This window comes from Microcaecilia unicolor, chromosome 6 (assembly GCF_901765095.1).
Source record: "Microcaecilia unicolor chromosome 6, aMicUni1.1, whole genome shotgun sequence".
Taxonomy (NCBI): domain Eukaryota; kingdom Metazoa; phylum Chordata; class Amphibia; order Gymnophiona; family Siphonopidae; genus Microcaecilia; species Microcaecilia unicolor.
The window spans coordinates 139886328-139906987 of NC_044036.1; the positions used below are offsets into that span (position 1 = coordinate 139886328).

Sequence of the window (20660 nt, forward strand, 5' to 3'; positions counted from 1 at the left end):
TTTAACTCTCATTTCCATTAAGCAGCAAATAGCTTATGTGTTATGCTAAAGCGACAGGTAATCTGAATAAAGAGATTAAAAAATTCTAAACCAGAAACTCACAAGCACAACTGCATCTACTCCTGCCTGGACCAGCAGATCAAGGCGGTATTTGTCGTCCTCGTGGGTCCCGATGGCAGCTCCACACAGCAGTTGCTTCTTACAGTCTTTGGATGCCAGCGGGTAGTCTCGGTTCTTCTTGAGATCGGTCCGAGCAATGATTGCTACCAGCTCATCATTCTCATTCACGATGGGAAGCTTGCCTGAAAACCCCCAACAAACAATATTCAGAAAAGAAGCCTTTCACGAAATTGTGTTGGTACATCAGCCTGGAGCCTACAAATTATGGTAAAATAGATCCAGCGCTAACAATTGAGCTTAAAATATTGGCTGACATAGAAAAATTGTTTGAAGTACCTTCAGAGGAACCTATAACCATTTCCTTAATACAGAGACGACTTATGCATAGTACATCATATAGAATGCAAACACAATTACAGGAGAAGTGGACAGAAGACTTAAAAAAAGGAATCACTGCACAAAGATTACTGAGTAGTATGCGCCATATCCCGCAGAGAATAAATAATGCAGATTTAAGAGAGTGCCAAGGCAGAGTATTGTTCCGGGCTTATACCTCCACATTTAGACTGTATCATATAGGAGGAATAGACTCCCCACAATGTGGTAAGTGTGGAGGACCACAATGCACATACTTTCATGCCATGTGGGACTGCCCCCGGATACAACAATTCTGGGTGGGGATATATAGGTTTATGACACAAATATTGAACCGACCTATCACATTGAGCCCAGAAAATGTGTTACTAGGAATGGAGACAGTGGGGGGTGCCAGTGCTGTCCATCATGATCTTTTACTGTATAGAGCGTTCTTAATAGGGAAAAAATGCATTTTAACAAATTGGGACTGTCAAGAGGCGCCTTTGTATTGGCAATGGCGTAATAGACTACATGCGTTGTTATTAATGGAGCTGAGAGAAGTTCAATGGAACTTTAAGAGACAAAAAAAGTTCTATTTAATATGGAAAGCTTACATACAAGTTTTGGCCCCAAGGGCACGCAGCACTGTTCTCAATCAATTAGGAGGTCTATGATGGGAAGCAGAATGCCATCAGCAATAAGCAAGTAACAGTCAATCTCAGCATATGAACACCTGGCCTTGTGGGGAAGGGGGGAGGGGGGGAGATAGGAGGGGAGAGGGGAGTGTGGAGGGGGGTAATAGGAGAAGGGAGAAAAATGTAATTGTCAATTAACATTTGTATTTGATAGAGGAAGACATTTGCGACTCTGCGCATTATAGGATATGTTTAAATGAAGGGTTTGGAATATTCCATTTAAGCGGTTGCTAAATTATTATTACGATAAATGGTGTTAGCTTGGACTTGGATGGTAGATATAGTGAGATGTATTTCTTTCTGTAATGGAACGTGGATTTTTGTAAATGAGAAGGGCGGGGGTAATGAACAAATGTTGTAATTCAGAGTTGTATTTTTCCAGAAATTTAATAAAAATGTTTTAAATATAAAAATATTGGCTGACAAAGCATGTAACTAATGCTGTCCAATCAAAGTGGTACAAATGTCAGCATGCTACTTTTGACCAGCAAATAACTTATCGTATGGACATGATAGAGGTTTCCAAAATCTTGAGTGGAGTAGAACGGGTAAACATTGAAAGAGTAAACAATCGATTCACAAGTACAAAGATGAGAGGATACTCCATCAAGTTACATGGTAATACTTTTAAAACAAATAAGAGGAAATATTTTTTTCACTCAATGAACAGTTAAGCTCTGGAACTCATTGCTGGAGGATGTGGTAATGGCAGTTAGCGTGTCTGGGATTTAAAAAAAAAGTTTGGACATGTTCCTGGAGGAAAAGTCCATAAACTACTATTAAGTTAGAAATAAGGAAAGCCACCACTTATCCCTGGGATTGCAGCAAGATTCCATGCTACTTCTTTGGGATGCTGGAATCTTGCTATTCTGAGATGCCAGATGTCACAACACCTGAGCGCTGCCTCTAGCACCCACCTGGTGTTAACCCTGTGGCCACCTGGAGGGTCCTACCCAGCACTGCCGAGGCCTGCTTGAACCTGCACATGTGCGCCTATACTGGCATATCATCCACCCGCTTGCCTCTGGGTGAATCTTCCACATATTATTTTCCCAGCGGTTCCACAATCCTTGGGGTCCCACAGTTCCCAGAAATCCACTCATAGACCAAGAACACAAACTGCCAGGATTCTTAATCAGTCCATGACAACAGAGCTAACTAATAGGTTCATTATCAGAAAAAATATATAACAGTGAACGGTAAAAGTTGTAAACTGCAAACAGGTAAAATAGCAAGGAGTCAGTATTAAAGCTAACTCAATACTTTTTTACTACCTAAATAGTACCTGATGAGATCAAGAAAAGTAACTGCTCACAGGATTTGAACAGGGTTTCAGTGCAGAGGTCTATCCCCTCCCACTCTGAGACTGAACGTTCCCAGCACCTTCTGGGCTAGATCTTGGGTTTCAGGGTCAATCAAGGTACAGAGCATTAGCGCTAAGGGTGTTTGACCAATGGCATTGTAGGTTACTCTCCCCCCTCAGGGGTTTTCCTCTTTTCTTTGGGGGAAGGTTAAGCTAAAAAGAAAACAGACCTCTGCTACAGCTACAGTGCAGAGGACAGACACCATCTGCTACCCAAACAAAGAAGAAAATGTCATAAGGCAACATTACAAATCACAAACATGAAAGTTCCCTGTTTCGCCACACCGGAATCTTGCTTCTCTTTGGGGTTCTGCCAGGTACTTGTGACCTGGATTGGCCACTGTTAGAAGCAGGATACTACGGTAGATGGACCATTGGTCTGACCTAGTATGGCAAGTTATATTCTTAGCTTGGCCCATACATGGGAGAAGTAGCCTGGCACCAGTTGTCTCACTGATTTTGGCAGCCATTCTATAAATCACCTCAAAAAGCATGTTTAAGATGTTACAGAACATTAGCACAAAGTCGCATAAGTGCATCTACTTAAGACAGGTCCATGGCTGTTTTACGTGGGCATGTCTAATGCAATGTGCGCAACTGACAGTAGACCATGCTCCACCCACATGTATACCCCCTCCCTTACAATTGTGCCCCAAGCAATTTAGATGCACTGCTTATAGAACAGCACCTAGCACTTAACGCATGTAACTGTCAATTAATGGCACCAATCATGCATGTAAGCTATTGTTCTATAAACTAGGTGCCAGTTTATAGATTCACCTTTTTATGTCTAAGAGGACGATGAAAATGATAAAGGGGATGGGACGACTTCCCTATGAAGAAAGGTTAAAGTGGCTAGGGCTTTTCAGCTTGAAGAAGAGACGGCTGAGGGGCGATATGATAGAGGTTTATAAAATACTGAGTGGATTGGAACAGGTAGATGTGAATCGCTTGTTTACTCTTTCCAAAAATACTAAGGCGAGGGGGCACACAAAGAAGCTACTAAGTACTAAATTTAAAACAAATCTGAGAAAATATTTCTTCACTCAATGAGTAATTAAACTGTATAAGAAGTTTTAGTGTTCTCAGTCTCCCTCTGCTGGTAGGAGTGCATAACTCAAGCGTCTTGAACGGTCTGGAGGATTGCTGAGGAAGTACTAAATTTAAAACAAATCTGAGAAAATATTTCTTCACTCAATGAGTAATTAAACTCTGGAATTCGTTGCCAGAGAATGTGGTAAAAGCCATTAGCTTAGCAGGGTTTAAAAAATGTTTGGCTAATTTCCTAAAAGTCCATAAGCCATTATTAAGATGGACTTGGGAAAATCCACTGCATATTCTAGGATAAGCAGCATAAAATCTGTTTTACTGTTCTGGGATCATCCAAGGTACTTGTGACCTGGATTGGCTACCGTTGGAAACAGGATACTGGGCTTGATGGACTTCGGTATGTCCCAGTATGGCAATGCTTATGTTCTTATAACCCACACTAAGTGCATATATGAGGCAAGAGTTATCCTCCCATTTAAGGTGCTTAATTGCTCAGCTGCATATGCACACATTAAAAAAGTAGACGTGCAGAGAGTGACTCTTGCACATGATCTTGGGGGAGTGGCTTTGGGTGCAGCAGAGGCAGAGCTCTGAAGTTCACATGCAATTTATTTAAAAACAATGCAGGGTTTATCAGGACGTGATAGAGGAGGGGACCTGGGGGGGGGGGGGGGGGGTGTTCGCACTTCATAATAATGTAGCTCTGATCAGGAAGTATTTTTTCACGGAGAGGGTGGTGGATATGTGGAATGCCCTCCCGTGGAAGGTGGTGGAGATTAAAATGGTAATGGAATTCAAACATGAGTGGGATAAACACAAAGGAATCCTGTTTAAAAGGAATGGATCTACAGAATCATAGCAGAGATAGGGTGGCAACGCCGGTATTTGGAGAGTAAAACCAGTGCAGGGCAGACTTCTAAGGTCTGTGCCCTGATCATGACTGAATAGATATTGATGGGATGGAGTGTAAATTTTAAGTGGCTTTGGCGTTAGCTTCAGATCTTTTAGTACGGGAACAGTGCTGGGCAGACTTTTATGGTCTGTGCCCTGAGAATGGCAAGGACAAATCAAACTCTGGTATACATATAAAGTATCACATACCATGTAAAATGAGTTTATCTTGTTGGGCAGACTGGATGGACCGTTCAGGTCTTTATCTGCCATCATTTACTATGTTACTATGATCATGCTTATCCCCAAACCTAGAGAATAAGCAGATTCCTATAGACCCACCTCTTTATTGAATGTAGATATCAAGCTGTTGGCAAACCACCTGGCAACATATCTCCCAACCTTAGTGGCAGATGCTCAAATAGCATTTGTGCAAACTAGGCAGTCCATACTTAGAGCTATGTCTCACTGCCAGACTTTGAATATCCCACCTGGTGGTGAGCCTTGATGCAGAAAAACTTTTGATCAGGTTACCTGGATGCATTTGTTTGTAGTTTTGACCAGGGTTGGGGTACAAGGATGGTATTTTCGAGCTGTACAGACCTTACCATTCACCATGTACGCAAATTTTATTGTACAATATATTTTTATTGATAACAGCTTAAACAATAGCATTGAACATTGTATATCTCAGTGGAAATACAGAAGGTAAGAAATCAGCAACTATTCCAAACATGTTCATACTATCCGTCATCATATCCCCCCCCCCCCCCCCCACACTATACCCATATACCCCCCTCTCTCAACGATCCTTCCCTCTATATCAACGACGTCCCTCCTCCCCCTCTCATCCCCACAAATTTTAATAAACGGGGATGGCACGCCTTCCTTTATAAACCAGAGGGGTACATGGCAACAGTATCCCTTATCCTCTTTATCATTTGTATTGTTCCTGGAGACGTTACTTTGAGTTCTCAATAGCACACCTTTAATAATCAGGGCTTGAAATATTGGGTCATTCCATGAAAGCCTTGGCATATGCAGATGACCTTCTGGTTTTTCTCAACTCCCCAGGTGGCTCTGCCTAATTTATTGCAGCTGATACAAACTTTTGGAAATTGGTATGCTATGATCCTTTGATATTATTTGGACAATATGTTTGTAGTGACCCAGTGCTGGTAGGCTTTAAAAGATTTCCTGAAAGGGTCTTTTTGTTTGGTAAGAAAACGATTTTGTTACGTTGGCTGCATTCTGAAGGTCCAACTCTGCAACATTGGCATAGAAAGTTAATTATGTAAATGAACGGATCCTGTTGACAGAGTTTCAAGAAACATGAGACCCTTTTTGGTTGTCCTTGCAGTCTAAAGCATGAAGTTCTATTTTGAATATATGAAAGATGCTTTGTAGTATGCCAGTATTCATACCGTGATGTGAGCACTGGGGGAGGGGTGGAGTAACTGATGGAAAAGTATTCGGTTCTTCTGTTAAAGTTCCAAGAAATGTATTTCCCGATTCTTGTTGTGAATGTTTATTCAGCTGGAACTTAATAAAAATGATTTAAACAGAAAAAAAAAAAAATGCAGGGAAACAAAGAGGTTCAGGGCAGTGGAACTTGAGGTATCTGAGGAATTAACATTATTTTTTTAAATTATATTTTGTTTTCTTAGTTTTTTTTTTTTTAAGTTAATGTGTTGGATTCTGGAATTTTGTGTGAAAGGTTAGGTCTTTCCTATAACCTTCCTTTCTGTCTTTAAATTTTAGTATTGTTAACTGCCTAGATCACTTGCAGTATGGCAGTAAATGATATATGAACACATTTATATCTTTTTGGGAGCAGGTGCAGATTTGGGCATTTGCATGCTGTTAGAAAATTAGCTTCCAGAACCTCTTCTAAAGGTTCACAGGCACTCATGTTGCCTTTATAAACTGAGCACATTTTTTGGTCTTCTCAAATAGCTGTCCTATTACAACATTACCCCTTAACGTTTATAGAAAGTTAGTATGTAACTTAATACCACCACACCAACCTTTTTTGCTTCTTTGCAAAATTTCATTTGCCTCTTTTAACGTTACTCCAGCTGGAGCGACAACCAGATCCTCCCGTTTTGTCATAATCTAACACAAAGTGAGCACACATAGAATTTAATGCATTTCATAAAACATACAAAATGGCAGCAGATAACGATCATATGGCCTCAAGCTCTCCCTTAAGATCCTCTATGCTTGTCCCATACTTAAGTCCCCGTCTCCACCACCTCTGCTAGGAGGCTGCTCCATGCATCCACCACCATTTCCATAAAGAACTATTTCCTTAGAGTACCCCTGAGTCTATCCCCTTTCACATTCATCCTATGCCTCTTCAATTCAAAGCTTCCTTTCAATTAAGAGGCTCATCCTCTGTGCCCCCTCTCCTGCCTTTCTATAGCATACATATTAGAAATCTTTGAGTCTGTCCTTATACACTTTACACCTCTCTGGACTGACTCCATTCTGTTTATATCTTTTTGAAGGTGTGGTCTCCAGAATTGTACACTGTACTCTAAATAAGGTCTCGTCAGAGACTTACACAGAGACACCATTCACCTCCTTTTCCTCACCCACACTACTCCTTCCCAAAGTTAGTTCTGATTTTCCTCAGTATGGGTACTGACAGTAAATAAAGCTCTTCTTTACTTGTACTGACCTCACCAAGGGGAAAGTCATGCTCCTCTGATTTCAGGAAGTCTATGTCCCTGGATGAAATGATCCCCACGAGTTTGCTTCCCATTTTTCCTTTGTCCGTGATGGGAATGCCACAGAATCCATGACGAGCTTTGGCTTCAAACACATCTCGGACCCGGTCGTAAGGACTTAGCACCACTGGGTCTGTGATAAACCCTTGTTCATATTTCTAAAGTTCACCAAGAGAAAAATGAACAGAAAGTCATAAAATAATACAAACTGCCACACAAGATAAAATGTTCAAGCTGAAATAAGTTTGTCTCATGACTTAAAGATTCTGAAGGGGGGGGGGAGGCTTTAAAACATCGAATTAGAAAAGGCATTTAAAAATAAAAAATACCTCATTTTTAGAAAAATGAAGCGTCATAAAAAGAGTAAGAAAAACAAAATATTTGATAGGAAAGCAAATTATAAGTTTGTTTATATCTTATCCCCTCTGGGAATGACTAACAGCAGCCCTGACCCCAGTCTAAATTTCCATTAGTTTTGTTTCTTGAGAACAACGAAGGGATAGATCAGTGATGGTGAACCTTTCAGAGTGCCCAAACAGCAACCCAAAATCTAATTATTTATCGCAAAGTGCCAACAGGGCAATTTAACCTGAATAACAGGTGCCGGTACTCATTATGGGCGGGGTCACCACATATGACTCCACCCCTAGGATAGCCACACCCCTTACACCAGCCATGGCGCACATAAACAGACATCATTGAAAATATTATACTAGTATAAGAGAAAAAAATAACATGATTTTTTTTCATTGTAAATCACTTCTGTAAGCTGTTACAGCTCCAGTATACCCAGTGCAAAATAAGACAGCAGATGTAAATTCTCAAATTGGACATATTCCAAACTAAAATGAAAATAAAATGATTTTTTCTACCTTTGTCTGGTGATTTTGTTTTTCTATCCATATTGGTCCTAGTCTCTGATTCTGCTGCTCTCTATCTGTTCTCTTAACTCCGTTTCCAGGGCTTCCCTCCCTCCCAGCGGCGGCCTTCCCTCCCTTCCACCCACCCAGCACCAGGCATCCCTCCCTCCCACCCAGCACCCCTCCTCTCCCTCCCTCCCACCCACCCACCCAGCACCAGGCATCAGGCCTCCCACCCGGCATCAGGCCTCCCACCGAGCACCAGGCCTGCCTCCCTCCCTCCCTTCGAGCACCAGGGCCCCCCCCCCCCCTCCGAAATTTAAAAGTCATACCTGGTCGGGGTTAAGGCGGCGTCGGCAGCGGCGGCAGTGAAAAGCGCTGGCTCGGCACGCCTTCAGCCTTCCCTTCTGTCTCTCAAGCGCTGGTTCCACCATCATTTCCTGTTTCTGCAAGGGCGAGACCAGCGCTTGAGAGACAGAAGGGAAGGCGCGCCGAGCCAGCATGCTTTTCACTGCCGCTGCCAACCCCGCCTTAACCCCGACCAGGTATGACTTTTAAATTTCGGAGGGGGCAGGCTACCTGGTGCTCGGGCGGCCTTGGTGCTGGGTGGGAGGAAGGGAGGCCTGATGCAGGTATGACTTTTATTCGGAGGGGGGCTGGAACTGGCTGAGGCGACGGCGCGCATGCCAACAAAGAGGGCTCTGCGTGCCCTCTCTGGCACGCGTGCCATAGGTTCGCCATTATTGGGATAGATGCTAAAGTGGCCTGTATGCAAATCTGTAATAGGACAGAAGAGACAATACTCTCCCTCCTCCTGAATGTTGTAGATTTTGATCTGTTTTTAATATTCCTTATGTGATTTTCTAATCTGCCAAAAACAGTGGATCAGTGGGGGGAAAAAAATCCCTGAAGGGCCCCCATTCTTCAATATATGTACGTGTGTGAGGGGGGAATCACTCCAGGCCCGTAACCCCCTAGAGTCAGTCTTCTCCCGGTCTTGGTCTCAATGTATTAAAAAAAGTCCAATTTTATAAACTAATATATGAGGAGAGTTGAGAAACTTTCAGATATGAAGGTTGATTCTTGTGTTTTAAAGGTTTTTTTTTTTTTATACTTTTACATTTTGGGCTAGATCTATACATTATATGGGAAAACGTTTTATTTTTCTTTCTAGTCTGTACATAAACATATCTAATCTGGGTTGCTGTAAGTTGAATATTTGGAGCATAATGCCTAAATAGATAAAGTGAATACTATTTTTGTTGTTTTTAAGGAAAACACCAAAAAAGAAATACTAATTTTTATTTGGAAAAAATAAACTCCCCAATACAGGTTTTGCTTCTGAAATTTTAATGCATATCAGGTTATCACCTTAAAGCAAGAAGCTAGCTTTGGTCTTCATACAGTATCTCCTTACTGCACAGGCTCAAGGTCAAGTTACAAAGTCAACACTCTGTTAATGGCTGTACCATGCAAGTCAGAGACAGCATGAGCAAGTTCGCATGTCAGATGCCATCAAACAGAACTATTTATAATCTACCTCTGCAAACCAATTTAAACTTTGCCAAATGGAAGACCGAAATAGCAACCTCACTTGCTATGAAATAACCAGAGGAATCCCAAAGAAAAGCAAATCCATCTTTTTGTGATTTTCCCTTTTATTTTACTAAGCTACGCTGTAGGCACGCTAAAGTTTTTAGTGCGCGCTGCACACCTTAGTAAACAGTGCCCTTCAGTTTTTTAAAATAACAAAATAAGGCAAACATTAACAAGAGCCAAATTATTGTATTTTTCTGTTTGTTGGCTCCAAAATTAACCATATATGAATTTCCTATGCAAGTATGCTGCTGATATATTGAAAAAAATAATAATCTTATAAATTAGCCACTTCTTCTTCCCTTTCCATGCAACAAACAAATATAAACCCAACAGTTATAGCTTTTCTCCCTTTATTACCTATGTTAATTTTTTCATTAAAAAAAAAATGCACCCTAGTTTTACATAACCGTTTTCTATATAGGACATTGACAAACTCTCTCCTTTTAGCAGCCACTGTCAGTCAGCCGTCACCATCGAATGTCAGCAATTCACTTCCTAATCAGTAAGTCCCTTCCATTGGCGTTCCTGGAAGAACGGCTTCTGGAAGCAATGGCAATTCCACCTGCATCATTTGCCTAATATTTTCTCAGACTGCTTTCCAAAATTTTTTTACCTATAAAAATTCAATCTCCAGTTCAATTTTACCTTCACTTTCCGCACTTCATTTGCCTGGAATTCTGGGGTACAGTTATGATGGATAAATCCAATCCCTCCAGTAAGCTAGCAAAAGAAAAGTACAGGTCACTAGAGGTTCCTAAGGAGTTTGATGTTTACAGCCTCAGTTATGAAGTAATAGTTAGCAAGGAAGTAACAATGAGTCCCCCTTTTTTTTTTTCCTAATACTTAGGGGTCCTTTTACTAAAATGGCCTGCGGTAGTGTAGGCGTGGGTTTTGGGTGCACGCAGAATCATTTTTCAGCGCACCTATAAAAAAAGGCCTTTTTTTAAAATCTTTGCAAAAAATGGTCATGCGACAAAATGAAAACAGATGCGCATCCTTTTTGGGTCTGAGACCTTACCGCCAGCTATTCACCTAGCGGTAAAGTCTCACGCTGTAACTGGGCGGTAATGACATACATATGCCAAATGCCACTTGGCGCGCAACCGATACGCGCGGCAGAAAACAATTATTTTTGGGCCGCGAGGTAAAAATGAAATTACCACAAGAGCCACGCGGTAACTGCATTTTGGTGCATGTTGGGTGCACGCAGACTCTTATGCAGCTTAGTAAAAGGGCCCCTCAGTGTATGCTAACAGAATTAGCACATGTTAAATGCTAAGAAGCCCATAGGTATAAAATAGACTCAGCATTCAGCTCTCGCTAATCCAATTAGTGTGAGCTAAGGTTTAATAAAAGTGCTCCGATGTTAGGAATAGAACACCAAATTGTCCATATTCCAAATGCTACTGTTCAGGAGAAGAATCACACCACCAGCTTCCCCATGTAGCTCGCCATAAGACTTATCATGCTAGTGTGTGAAGCTCTCCTTCCCCACAGTGCTCATACAGGCCAAGACATGAAACTAAGCACATGAGCTTCACAGAATAAGGGCTACTACTCATTTTCTCCTTGTTTGAGAAAGGACTGGCATGGCTACAGTCCAAGACCACTGTGTCTTGGCTTGTCCCACTTAAAAGAAAACCAGTTTAGCGCCATCAGTTTCACATTTCAGTTCACTTCAATCCAGCACCAAATATGCTTTATACAAGCTTCTGTGTCCTCGCTACAGGAAGCATTCTTTGAATACCTACCGCCATTGCAATGGCCATGTTGGCCTCTGAAACTGTGTCCATAGGGGAAGAAACCAACGGGGTCTTCAAGGTGATCTTCTTGGTTAATGCTGAAGTCAGGTCCTTAAAGAAAACAGAAGCTTACATTGGGTAAAGCAACAGAGCCATACAGCTATATCAAAGAACTAGATCTATAGTTTTAATTCGTAATAAAAGCCTATTATGCATAGATTAAACAGAGCTTGTTATGTTGACTGGTAGAACCACCCCTACTTTCACCATCTTTTCAGTGAACAAAAAGACCAGCCAAATCACAATTTCACTTCTATCCTCAACAAAGGGATAACAGTAGTCAGACAAACTGTAGCTAGTGACGGCCTTAATTTTACCGACCATAGATTAAAAGCAGCATGGAGCTTCCTTATGTACCTGTTCAAGAAAACATGAAAAATCCATCTGGAACTCACCACTTCGTCTGACGTGAAATCAATGTATCCTGGAAGAATTAGAAAGTCACTAAAGAGAGAGAGAAAGAAAAAAAAACTCCTGAATCGAGAGCGCTCAGTCACATATCTCTAGCATGCAAGGCAGTGTGAACCTCACACCCGATTTACCATTTCCAAGATCATTTAGCATTTAAAGATGTAAAAATGACAACCTTTGCAAGGGATACGCAGAAAAGGAGAAGAGAATTCTTGGCCTTACAACCTGGCTGATTCCTTTTTATTAAAATGTCCTTGTAGATGTTTGTCATCTCTACATGCTATTATGTTTATTTTTTGTTCAAATATTATAAAGTTAAATTAAAAAAAAAAATTACAACCAACCACCATGAGGAATGGAGGACTAATACTCACTCAACCTCCAAAATCATAAGTAGCAATAACTTCTCATAGGGTTTTAGGAGAAAAAGCCTCAGAATTTCCACAAGCACTTAAACTATTGGTGCTTTCTTATTCAATCATCAGCATAAAATACCTCCTTTAAAGTCTCTTATTTATATTTTAATTTTATTTAGGGCTTTTACTAAGCAGCGCTAGCGATTCCCACAAATGACAGGAAGCCCATAGGAATTGAATGGGCTTCCTCTCATTTGCCTCACCAGGAATCACTAGCGCAGCTTAGTAAGAGGCCCTTAATTTGTAATTTTTAGAATTTCAACATTTCCAGCTTAATAAAGGAGCTTAGGTGCTAGTGTCTTCTAAAGGTCCACCCGACGCTGGCCAACGGTTCAGTCTCCACTGCCTCGGGGATTTCAAATCAGACCATTTATCAGGACGTCGATGTTTCAGCATGTCATTAAAGCAGAGACTGAACCACAAAACGCTGGCCGTCGGGTGGACCTTTAGAAGATACTAGCACCTAAGTTCCTTTATTAAGCTAAAAATTTTGAAATTCTAAAAACTACAAATCAAATAAGATTTAAACTATAAATAAATGACTTGAATTAGGACTTTAAAGGAGGTTTTTTTATGCCGATGATTAAATGAGAAAGCACCAAAATAATTGTAGTGCTTGTGGAAATTGAGTTTTTTTTCACCTAAAACCCTACGAGAGGTTTTTATTGGTATACATGATTTTGGAGGTCGATTATCCATAAGATTATTTAAAATGTACATACATCTTCCCAGCCCAAAAGGGCTGTCCACAAGCAAAACAATACAACAGTCTATTGCTAAGTAGTTTTTTTTTTTGGAGGGGGGGGGGGGAAGGGGAAACATACTTAGGGCCCTGTTTATTAAGGTGCTCTAGCGTTTTTATTGGGTGCTAAAAATTAGCATGTGCTAACTTTGTAGACGCCCATAGGAATGTTATGGGCATCTACACGGTTAGCACACGCTAATGCTCAGCGCATACTAAAACGCTAGCACGGCTTAGAAAACAGGGCCCTTAGACTGCCAATGATTTACAATAGTGTGATTAGACTGGGATGTTCCTCTGCACAGACCGTGACAGACAGCTCCATGTGCTTCTATACATAATTCCTTTAGCTCAAAGATATTACAAGAGCGACATTCTGAACACTGATATCTCAATGTCTCAGGTGACACGGATTTGTTTTGAAATAGAGGACAGTTTAAAAATAACTCAGTTTTAGCTAAGGTACAGGAACTTTTCTCCTAAAAATGCTGCAACCCCCTGTATCATGACTCAAGAACTTGCTAGGTAACATTCTGGGAATGAAGCCGTACCCTGTCCTTCAGCTTCCGGATAGCTACCATAATCTATCCATTTAATTATTAATAAAGCACAAGATGTGCTCTGCTGGCAAACATTCAAACCTATCTGGCCAGCCATTGAAGGTACAGAAGACTATAGAATCCCACATTCCTCTCATCTGATGGAACAATTCAGTTTCTATTTATATCAAGTACCCACTGTGAATTTGTATTTTTTTTTGTTAGTGTTCATACCTCTACACGTCTACCGGACACTAAGGTAGATTTCAACTGGTGATTTTTATTGAAATTAAATTCGCATGGACCAGATTCACACAAGTAGAAACCTGAACTTGTTCCGTCAGATCAGGTGATTCGGGGATTCTAAAGCCTCCCTGTAGTGCCAATAGATGGCAGAGAGAATAATTGTAAACAGTGGCGATCCTAGGTCGGCTGCCACCCGGGGCGGATCACCGCTGCGCACCCCCTCCCGGGTGCAGCACGACACCCCCCAGGCGCAATGACACCCCCTCCTCGACGCATCAAGCCCCCCCCCCCAGTGCAATGACACCCCCCTCCCCGGTGCATCATACATTCCTGGCTGCTGGAGGGTGCAGAGAGCAGCCGCGCGCCTGTCGGCTCCACTGGTGCCCTGCGCCCCAGAACAGGAAGTAACCTGTTCTAGGGCAAAAGGAGCAGGGAACCAGCGGAGCCGACAGGCGCGCGGCTGCTCTCTGCACCCTCCAGCAGCGTGCACCCGGGGCGGACCACCCCCACCGCCCTTGCTACGCCACTGATTGTGAAGTACTTTGGGTGCTACCTATTCCAGGAGGGAGAATTTTGGCCAGTCCTGGATTTCTGCCAGCCTCATCCTCATCCTGGGCACTGATTTCAATGGATAGAATTATGGACTACAAATGCTACACTGCTTTGGGATACAAGTTTAAAACCAGGACCAGCAAAAAGTCTCCCTCCTGGAATGGGAAACTTGGCAGCTATGAGAAATGTGCTATAAATAGAAATAGTCCCGTTAATTACAATGTACCTACAAGCAAATATTACCCGGCATGCACATATAAATATATGAATGCACATATACACATGATGGGGCCCAGCTTATAATAGAACTAAAACCTGCACACAGATCATCCGGGTGGAAACTAGCTACTAAATTTGGTGCTTTTAGTCAGCATTTCAAGAAAGGCTAATATTAGTCCTGCATGACTGAACTGCATACTTGCTCAAGGAATGCAATGGTACAGCTTGCAGGGATAAGGGGAGGGGAGGTGTCCAGTGAGGCAGATCAGAGGGAGAAGATAAATAGAAACATAAGCAGAAAGTTTATTTTTTCCTTTTTCATCAATTAATCTGAGCCTTTCTAGCCCACTTTATTTTACAAGTTCAATGCAGATTACAAAATGACAACATTATACAGACCCTGCAAAGTACATACAAATGCACAAACCCACGGATTCTATATAGCATGCCTAGAGATCTGCGCCAAAATCCAGGCAAATTCTATAACGACGTAACTTAATTGGCTTAACAAGGTAATCAACATTGATAACAGCACTTAAGCAATAAGCACTAATTGGTAACAATTATAATTTACATGCACAACTCGCTAAGTGTATTTTGTAATGAACTGCACCTAAATTCTAACGCGTGCAGTTCAAAAGGGGCAGGGCTATGGGCATTCCAAAATTTACGCACGTACAGAATACGGCCCAGTGCACGTAAATCTATACACAGGGATTTATGCCACGTTTTCATTGGTGTAAATGGAGGTGCGTCATTTTAGGCGCTGGGATATCAACTAAGAGTATTCTATATACCACGCCTAATCTAGGTGTCACTTATAGAATAAGGCGGAAATGTTTACCACGTGGATTTTTTAGGTGCCTTATATAGAATCTCGCCTAAAATGTGTGAAATTTATTCTTTTGCATTTACCACATACCTTTTTCAGTACAGTAGATATTTTCCCCCTCTGAGAGCTTACAATCTAAGAGGGGATTTTACTAAGATTAACACATGTTATCTGCAGCAGGACCCACAGGAATAAAATGGGTTCTGTGGCAAACATGAGCTATTCCTTAAGTTTGTACCTGAGACAATGGAGTGTTACGTGACTTGTCCAAGATGCCAAACAGCAGCAGCAGGATTTGAACCCGACTTTCCTGGTTCTCAGCCTGCTTCTTCAAACACTAGGCTACTCTTCCACTTCACCTAATGATTTACAGCTGAGACATCGATAACCAGTAATAAGAAGGTGCACATATCAAAGAGGACACAATCATATGAACGCTACAGATATTTTCAAAAACTAGGTCAGTGTGAGCTGCCTCATCACACCAAGGGCATACCTGAAAGATCATGATACTACATATAAGTGAATTTCCTAGGGAGATGGGAGGGAGCAGGGGGGCGTTTATTGGTTTTTCTTTGTCTGAGTATCTATTTGGAAGCTTCTTTATTCAGCTCATTGTAATGAAACATTTAAATCTTGTTGTGCTGCAGGTCCCCAGTTTGATTCAGGATGGTTCTTTTGCTCCTCAGGACAGCTGGAGGCAAAGTTGCTGCAGCCATTGCATGAGAATAACAGGTCAGCATCGTGGTCTATGGCTGTAATGCACTGAGGGGAACCAGGTTCAGGCCTGTGTTGGGCATGCTTAGGCCTAAGGCAGAAAGTTGCAAGTAGGCCCAAATCCCACAAGCAACCTGTCTGCCCTTAAACGTCTGGCTTTGAGACCCCTTGTGGCATTGAAGCCCAGGGCAACTGATCTTGTTTCATCCATGCTAACCAAAAACAAACAGGAGAAAAACCACTGAAGAAGCGAAGCAGACAACCAGCAGCAGCAATCCAAAGAACGAAGGGACACAAGTTCATCCAAAATGCAACTTTTATGGAAACAAGACCCAACTTGGCCATGTTTTGGAAAACCTTCATCAGGGGTCACACAAGTCTCTAAAATACATTCACAGGAACCAAATATCCATGTTGGGGAGATCTATACATCTGCAAGTTTATATACATTGCAAGATGTAAAAAAATTATAAATGAATCCAAGTGCTTCGTACCCTTCTTTCCCATCAAGATTTGTCTAGCACTGACGTGAAGAACAACTTAATCCCAATCTAGATGCTCGATATTCAAGTCAAAAACTTGTTTACCTACACATACATAGGCTAGTATGGGAAAAGGTACACGTAAAAAGATAGTGCAGAAAGGCACATATCAAAGAGATCTACTGTAAATACACATAAATCGATATAAAGAGGTAAATAAAAACAAGATAATACAGGGTCAAGAGCATCATCTTTCCCTCACCTGTCTCTACTCAATTCCCAATAACCTACATTAAAACCTTTTGTCTTTTAGAAGATAAGGGTAGTAGTGCTTAACATCATTAAATCATTAAATTGAACGTAACAGTACTTGGGGATGAATATTAGAATTATTATTACAAAGGTCACAATTCTGTAAATTAATTTACAGGACATCTATCAGCTAGTGAAAAATCAGTCGTATGTTTAGGTCAAGGAGTCAACATGTTCACACATCTGTGTACACATGAAAAAGGCATGCGAATGTGACTACAAGAGCAAGCTAGAAAGGGGAGTGTAAGTACAGGATCAAATGTGGATTTGCAATGAATATAGTACATAATTCATATTCTCTATAACAACATTCGTGGGCAAAAGAAAAGAATCAGGTATTGCATATAGAATGGATACGGGTCTACCACATTAACCTTGCCTACATTACAATAGATCTATTCATCAACATACATTGCACTTAACTTCTGTCCTTAATGCTAAAGGAAATCTCAGCCTCAACCTCCCAAAGGTGGTCATTTATCCAAAGAGTTCCCAACCCAATCCCCCTTGTGATCCCAATGCTACAGAGCTGCCAAGTTACCCATTCCAGAAGGGAGATCTTTTTGGTCTGTCCTGGATTTCTGCCAATGGCATCCTGTTGCATTATGGGACCTGCAGCGCCAATTTCAAATGGCCAGAATCATAGACTACAAATACTACACTGCTTTGGGATGTAAGTTTAAAGCCACGAACGGCCAATTAGTCTCCCTCCTGAAATGGGTAACTTGGCAGCTCTGCTGCTAGTCAGGTTTTCAGGATATATAGAATACAGAATAACACAGTTACTGTTATCATGGATATACCGCGGTAATGACAACCCTCTAAAACAATAATTACTGCTGATATGGGAACAAAAAGTTTACTGCCCCACAGGAATGGTAAAATGCCTTGTTTCCACAGTAAAAAAAAAAAAAAAAAAAAAAGAAAATTCTATCCTCGCCCAAAGGCAATAAAAAAAGTTCTATCCTCCCTTCAGGCGTCACTCCAGGAGGTATTGGAGTCACTTACACTTTCCTGCAGCCAGCAGCGATTCACACAGGCTGGCTGCGTAGCCTTCCTCCTGCCAAGTCCCGCCCTAACATAGTAACATAGTAGATGACGGCAGAAAAAGACCTGCATGGTCCATCTAGTCTGCCCAAGATAAACTCATATCTTGAATTTGTACCTGTCTTTTTCAGGGCACAGAACGTATAAGTGTGCCCAGTAGTATTTCCCGCCTCCCAACCACCAGTCCCGTCTCCCATCACCGGCTTTGGTACAGACCGTATAAGTCTGCCCTCCCCTATCCTAGCCTCCCAACCACCAACCCGCCACCCAATTTCAGCTAAGCTTCTAAGGATCCATTCCTGCTGCACAGGATTCCTTTATGCCTATCCCACGCATGTTTGAATTCTGTTACCGTTTTCATCTCCACCACCTCCTGCGGGAGGGCATTCCAAGCATCCACCACCCTCTCCGTGAAAAAATACTTCCTGACATCTTTTTTGAGTCTGCCCCCCTTCAATCTCATTTCATGTCCTCTCGTTCTACCGCCTTCCCATCTCCGGAAAAGATTTTTTTGCGGATTAATACCTTTCAAGTATTTGAACGTCTGTATCATATCACCCCTGTTCCTCCTTTCCTCCAGGGTATACATGTTCAGGTCAGCAAGTCTTTGGTCATACGTCTTGGAACTCAAATCCCATACCATTCTCGTAGCTTTTCTTTGCACCGCTTCCATTTTTTTAACATCCTTAGCAAGGTACGGCCTCCAAAACTGAACACAATACTCCAGGTGGGGCCTCACCAACGACTTGTATAGGGGCATCAACACTTCCTTTCTTCTGCTGATCACACCTCTCTCTATACAGCCTAGCAACCTTCTCGCTATGGCCACCGCCTTGTCACACTGTTTCGTCGCCCCACCGCCTTGTCACACTGTTTCGTCGCCTTCAGATCCTCGGATACTATCACCCCAAGATCCCTCTCCCCCTCAGTACCTATCAGACTCTCCCCGCCTAACACATACGTCTTTCGTGGGTTTCTACTCCCTAAATGCATCACTTTGCATTTCTTCGCATTGAATTTTAATTGCCAAACCTCAGACCATTCTTCTAGCTTCCTCAGATCCCTTTTCATGCTTTCCACTCCCTCCCGGGCGTCCACTCTGTTGCAAATCTTAGTATCATCCGCAAATAGGTAAACTTTACCTTCTAACCCTTCGGCAATGTCACTCACAAATATATTGAACAGAATCGGCCCCAGCACCGATCCCTGAGGCACTCCGCTACTCACCTTTCCCTCCTCCGAGCGAACTCCATTTACCACCACCCTCTGTCGTCTGTCCATCAACCAGTTCCTAATCCAGTTCACCACTTTGGGACCTATCTTCAGCCCATCTAGTTTATTTAAGAGCCTCCTGTGAGGAACCGTGTCAAAAGCTTTGCTAAAATCTAAGTAGATTACGTCTATAGCACGTCGATGATTCAATTCTCCAGTTACCCAATCAAAGAATTCAATGAGATTCGTTTGGCACGATTTCCCTCTGGTAAAACCATGTTGTCTCGGATCTTGCAGCTTGTTGGCTTCTAGGAAATTCACTATCCTTTCCTTCAGCATGGCTTCCATTACTTTTCCAATAACCGAAGTCAGGCTTACCGGCCTGTAGTTTCCAGCTTCTTCCCTATCAACACTTTTGTGAAGAGGTACCACCTCCGCCGTTCTCCAGTCCCTCGGAACCTCTCCAGTCTCCAAGGATTTATTAAACAAATCTTTAAGAGGACCCGCCAGGACCTCTCTGAGCTCCCTCAATATTCTGGGGTGGATTCCGTCCGGTCCCATGGCTTTGTCCACCTTTAGCTTTCCAAGTTGTTGATACACACTCTCTTCCGTGAACGGTGCTATATCCATTCCATTCTCAGGTGTACTTTTGCCAGTCCCTCGCGGTCCTTCTCCAGGATTTTCTTCAGTGAAAACCGAACAAAAGTATCTATTTAGTAAATTGGCTTATTCTTCATCATTACCTACATAGCGGTTTGCTGTATCTTTTAGTCTCACAATTCCCTTTTTAGTCCTCCTTCTTTCATTAATATACCTGAAGAAATTTTTGTCTCCCCTCCTTACATTTCTAGCCCTCTCTACTGCAACTTCTTATTTAGCATCAAACAGGAAGTTGCAGTAGAGAGGCGGGATTTGCCATCCCTGGTATGTGCCATCTTTATATATTGCACTGTACAGGAGTAACATAGTAGATGACAGCAAGACCTGTATGGTCCATCCAGTATGCCCAACAAGATAAACTCATAGCATAAGGTATGATGTGATACTACATATGTATATGTGATATTGAGTAAATGCATTTCTTTCTATCTCTGGCGTTGTACTAATGTTTGAGGATTATGCAGCTGGGGGTCTGCGCTTACGGGGATAAAATTTGTCCCCGTGTCATTCTCTAATATACAATGAATACGGAAGAGTTATCGCTACATAGTAATGCCAGGGACCTAGAACACAGGAGCCAACTTTTCAAAACAACTGGGGATGCAAAACGCAACACAAATTACCCATGTTCTTCCCTTTCTCCTCCCAGGACACTGTAAAGGAAATCTCAGTACTGCAGTTGCTAAAGCATCCATGGCACCAACAGGCACTTAAGAAACAGAACATGTACATTTATCTCACTCACATTCATTGTGGACATTCTGAAAACTCAGCTGTAGATTTACAGATTTGGGAACCACATCA

At 42.0% G+C, this 20660-nt stretch overlaps 1 protein-coding gene across 3 annotated transcripts in view; it reads right to left on the minus strand.

The window, feature by feature from the left end:
* Nucleotides 1–20660, minus strand: part of IMPDH2 (inosine monophosphate dehydrogenase 2) — a 39647-nt gene that overhangs the window by 17802 nt on the left and 1185 nt on the right. For all 3 annotated transcript variants that reach the window (XM_030206166.1, XM_030206167.1, XM_030206165.1), the window contains exons 2-7: nt 11865–11913; nt 11419–11520; nt 10313–10387; nt 7160–7366; nt 6504–6591; nt 103–302 (exon numbers count right to left, since the gene is read on the minus strand). In XM_030206166.1, coding sequence (XP_030062026.1) covers nt 103–302; nt 6504–6591; nt 7160–7366; nt 10313–10387; nt 11419–11520; nt 11865–11913 — 721 coding nt within the window. The remainder of the gene's footprint in view (nt 1–102; nt 303–6503; nt 6592–7159; nt 7367–10312; nt 10388–11418; nt 11521–11864; nt 11914–20660) is intronic.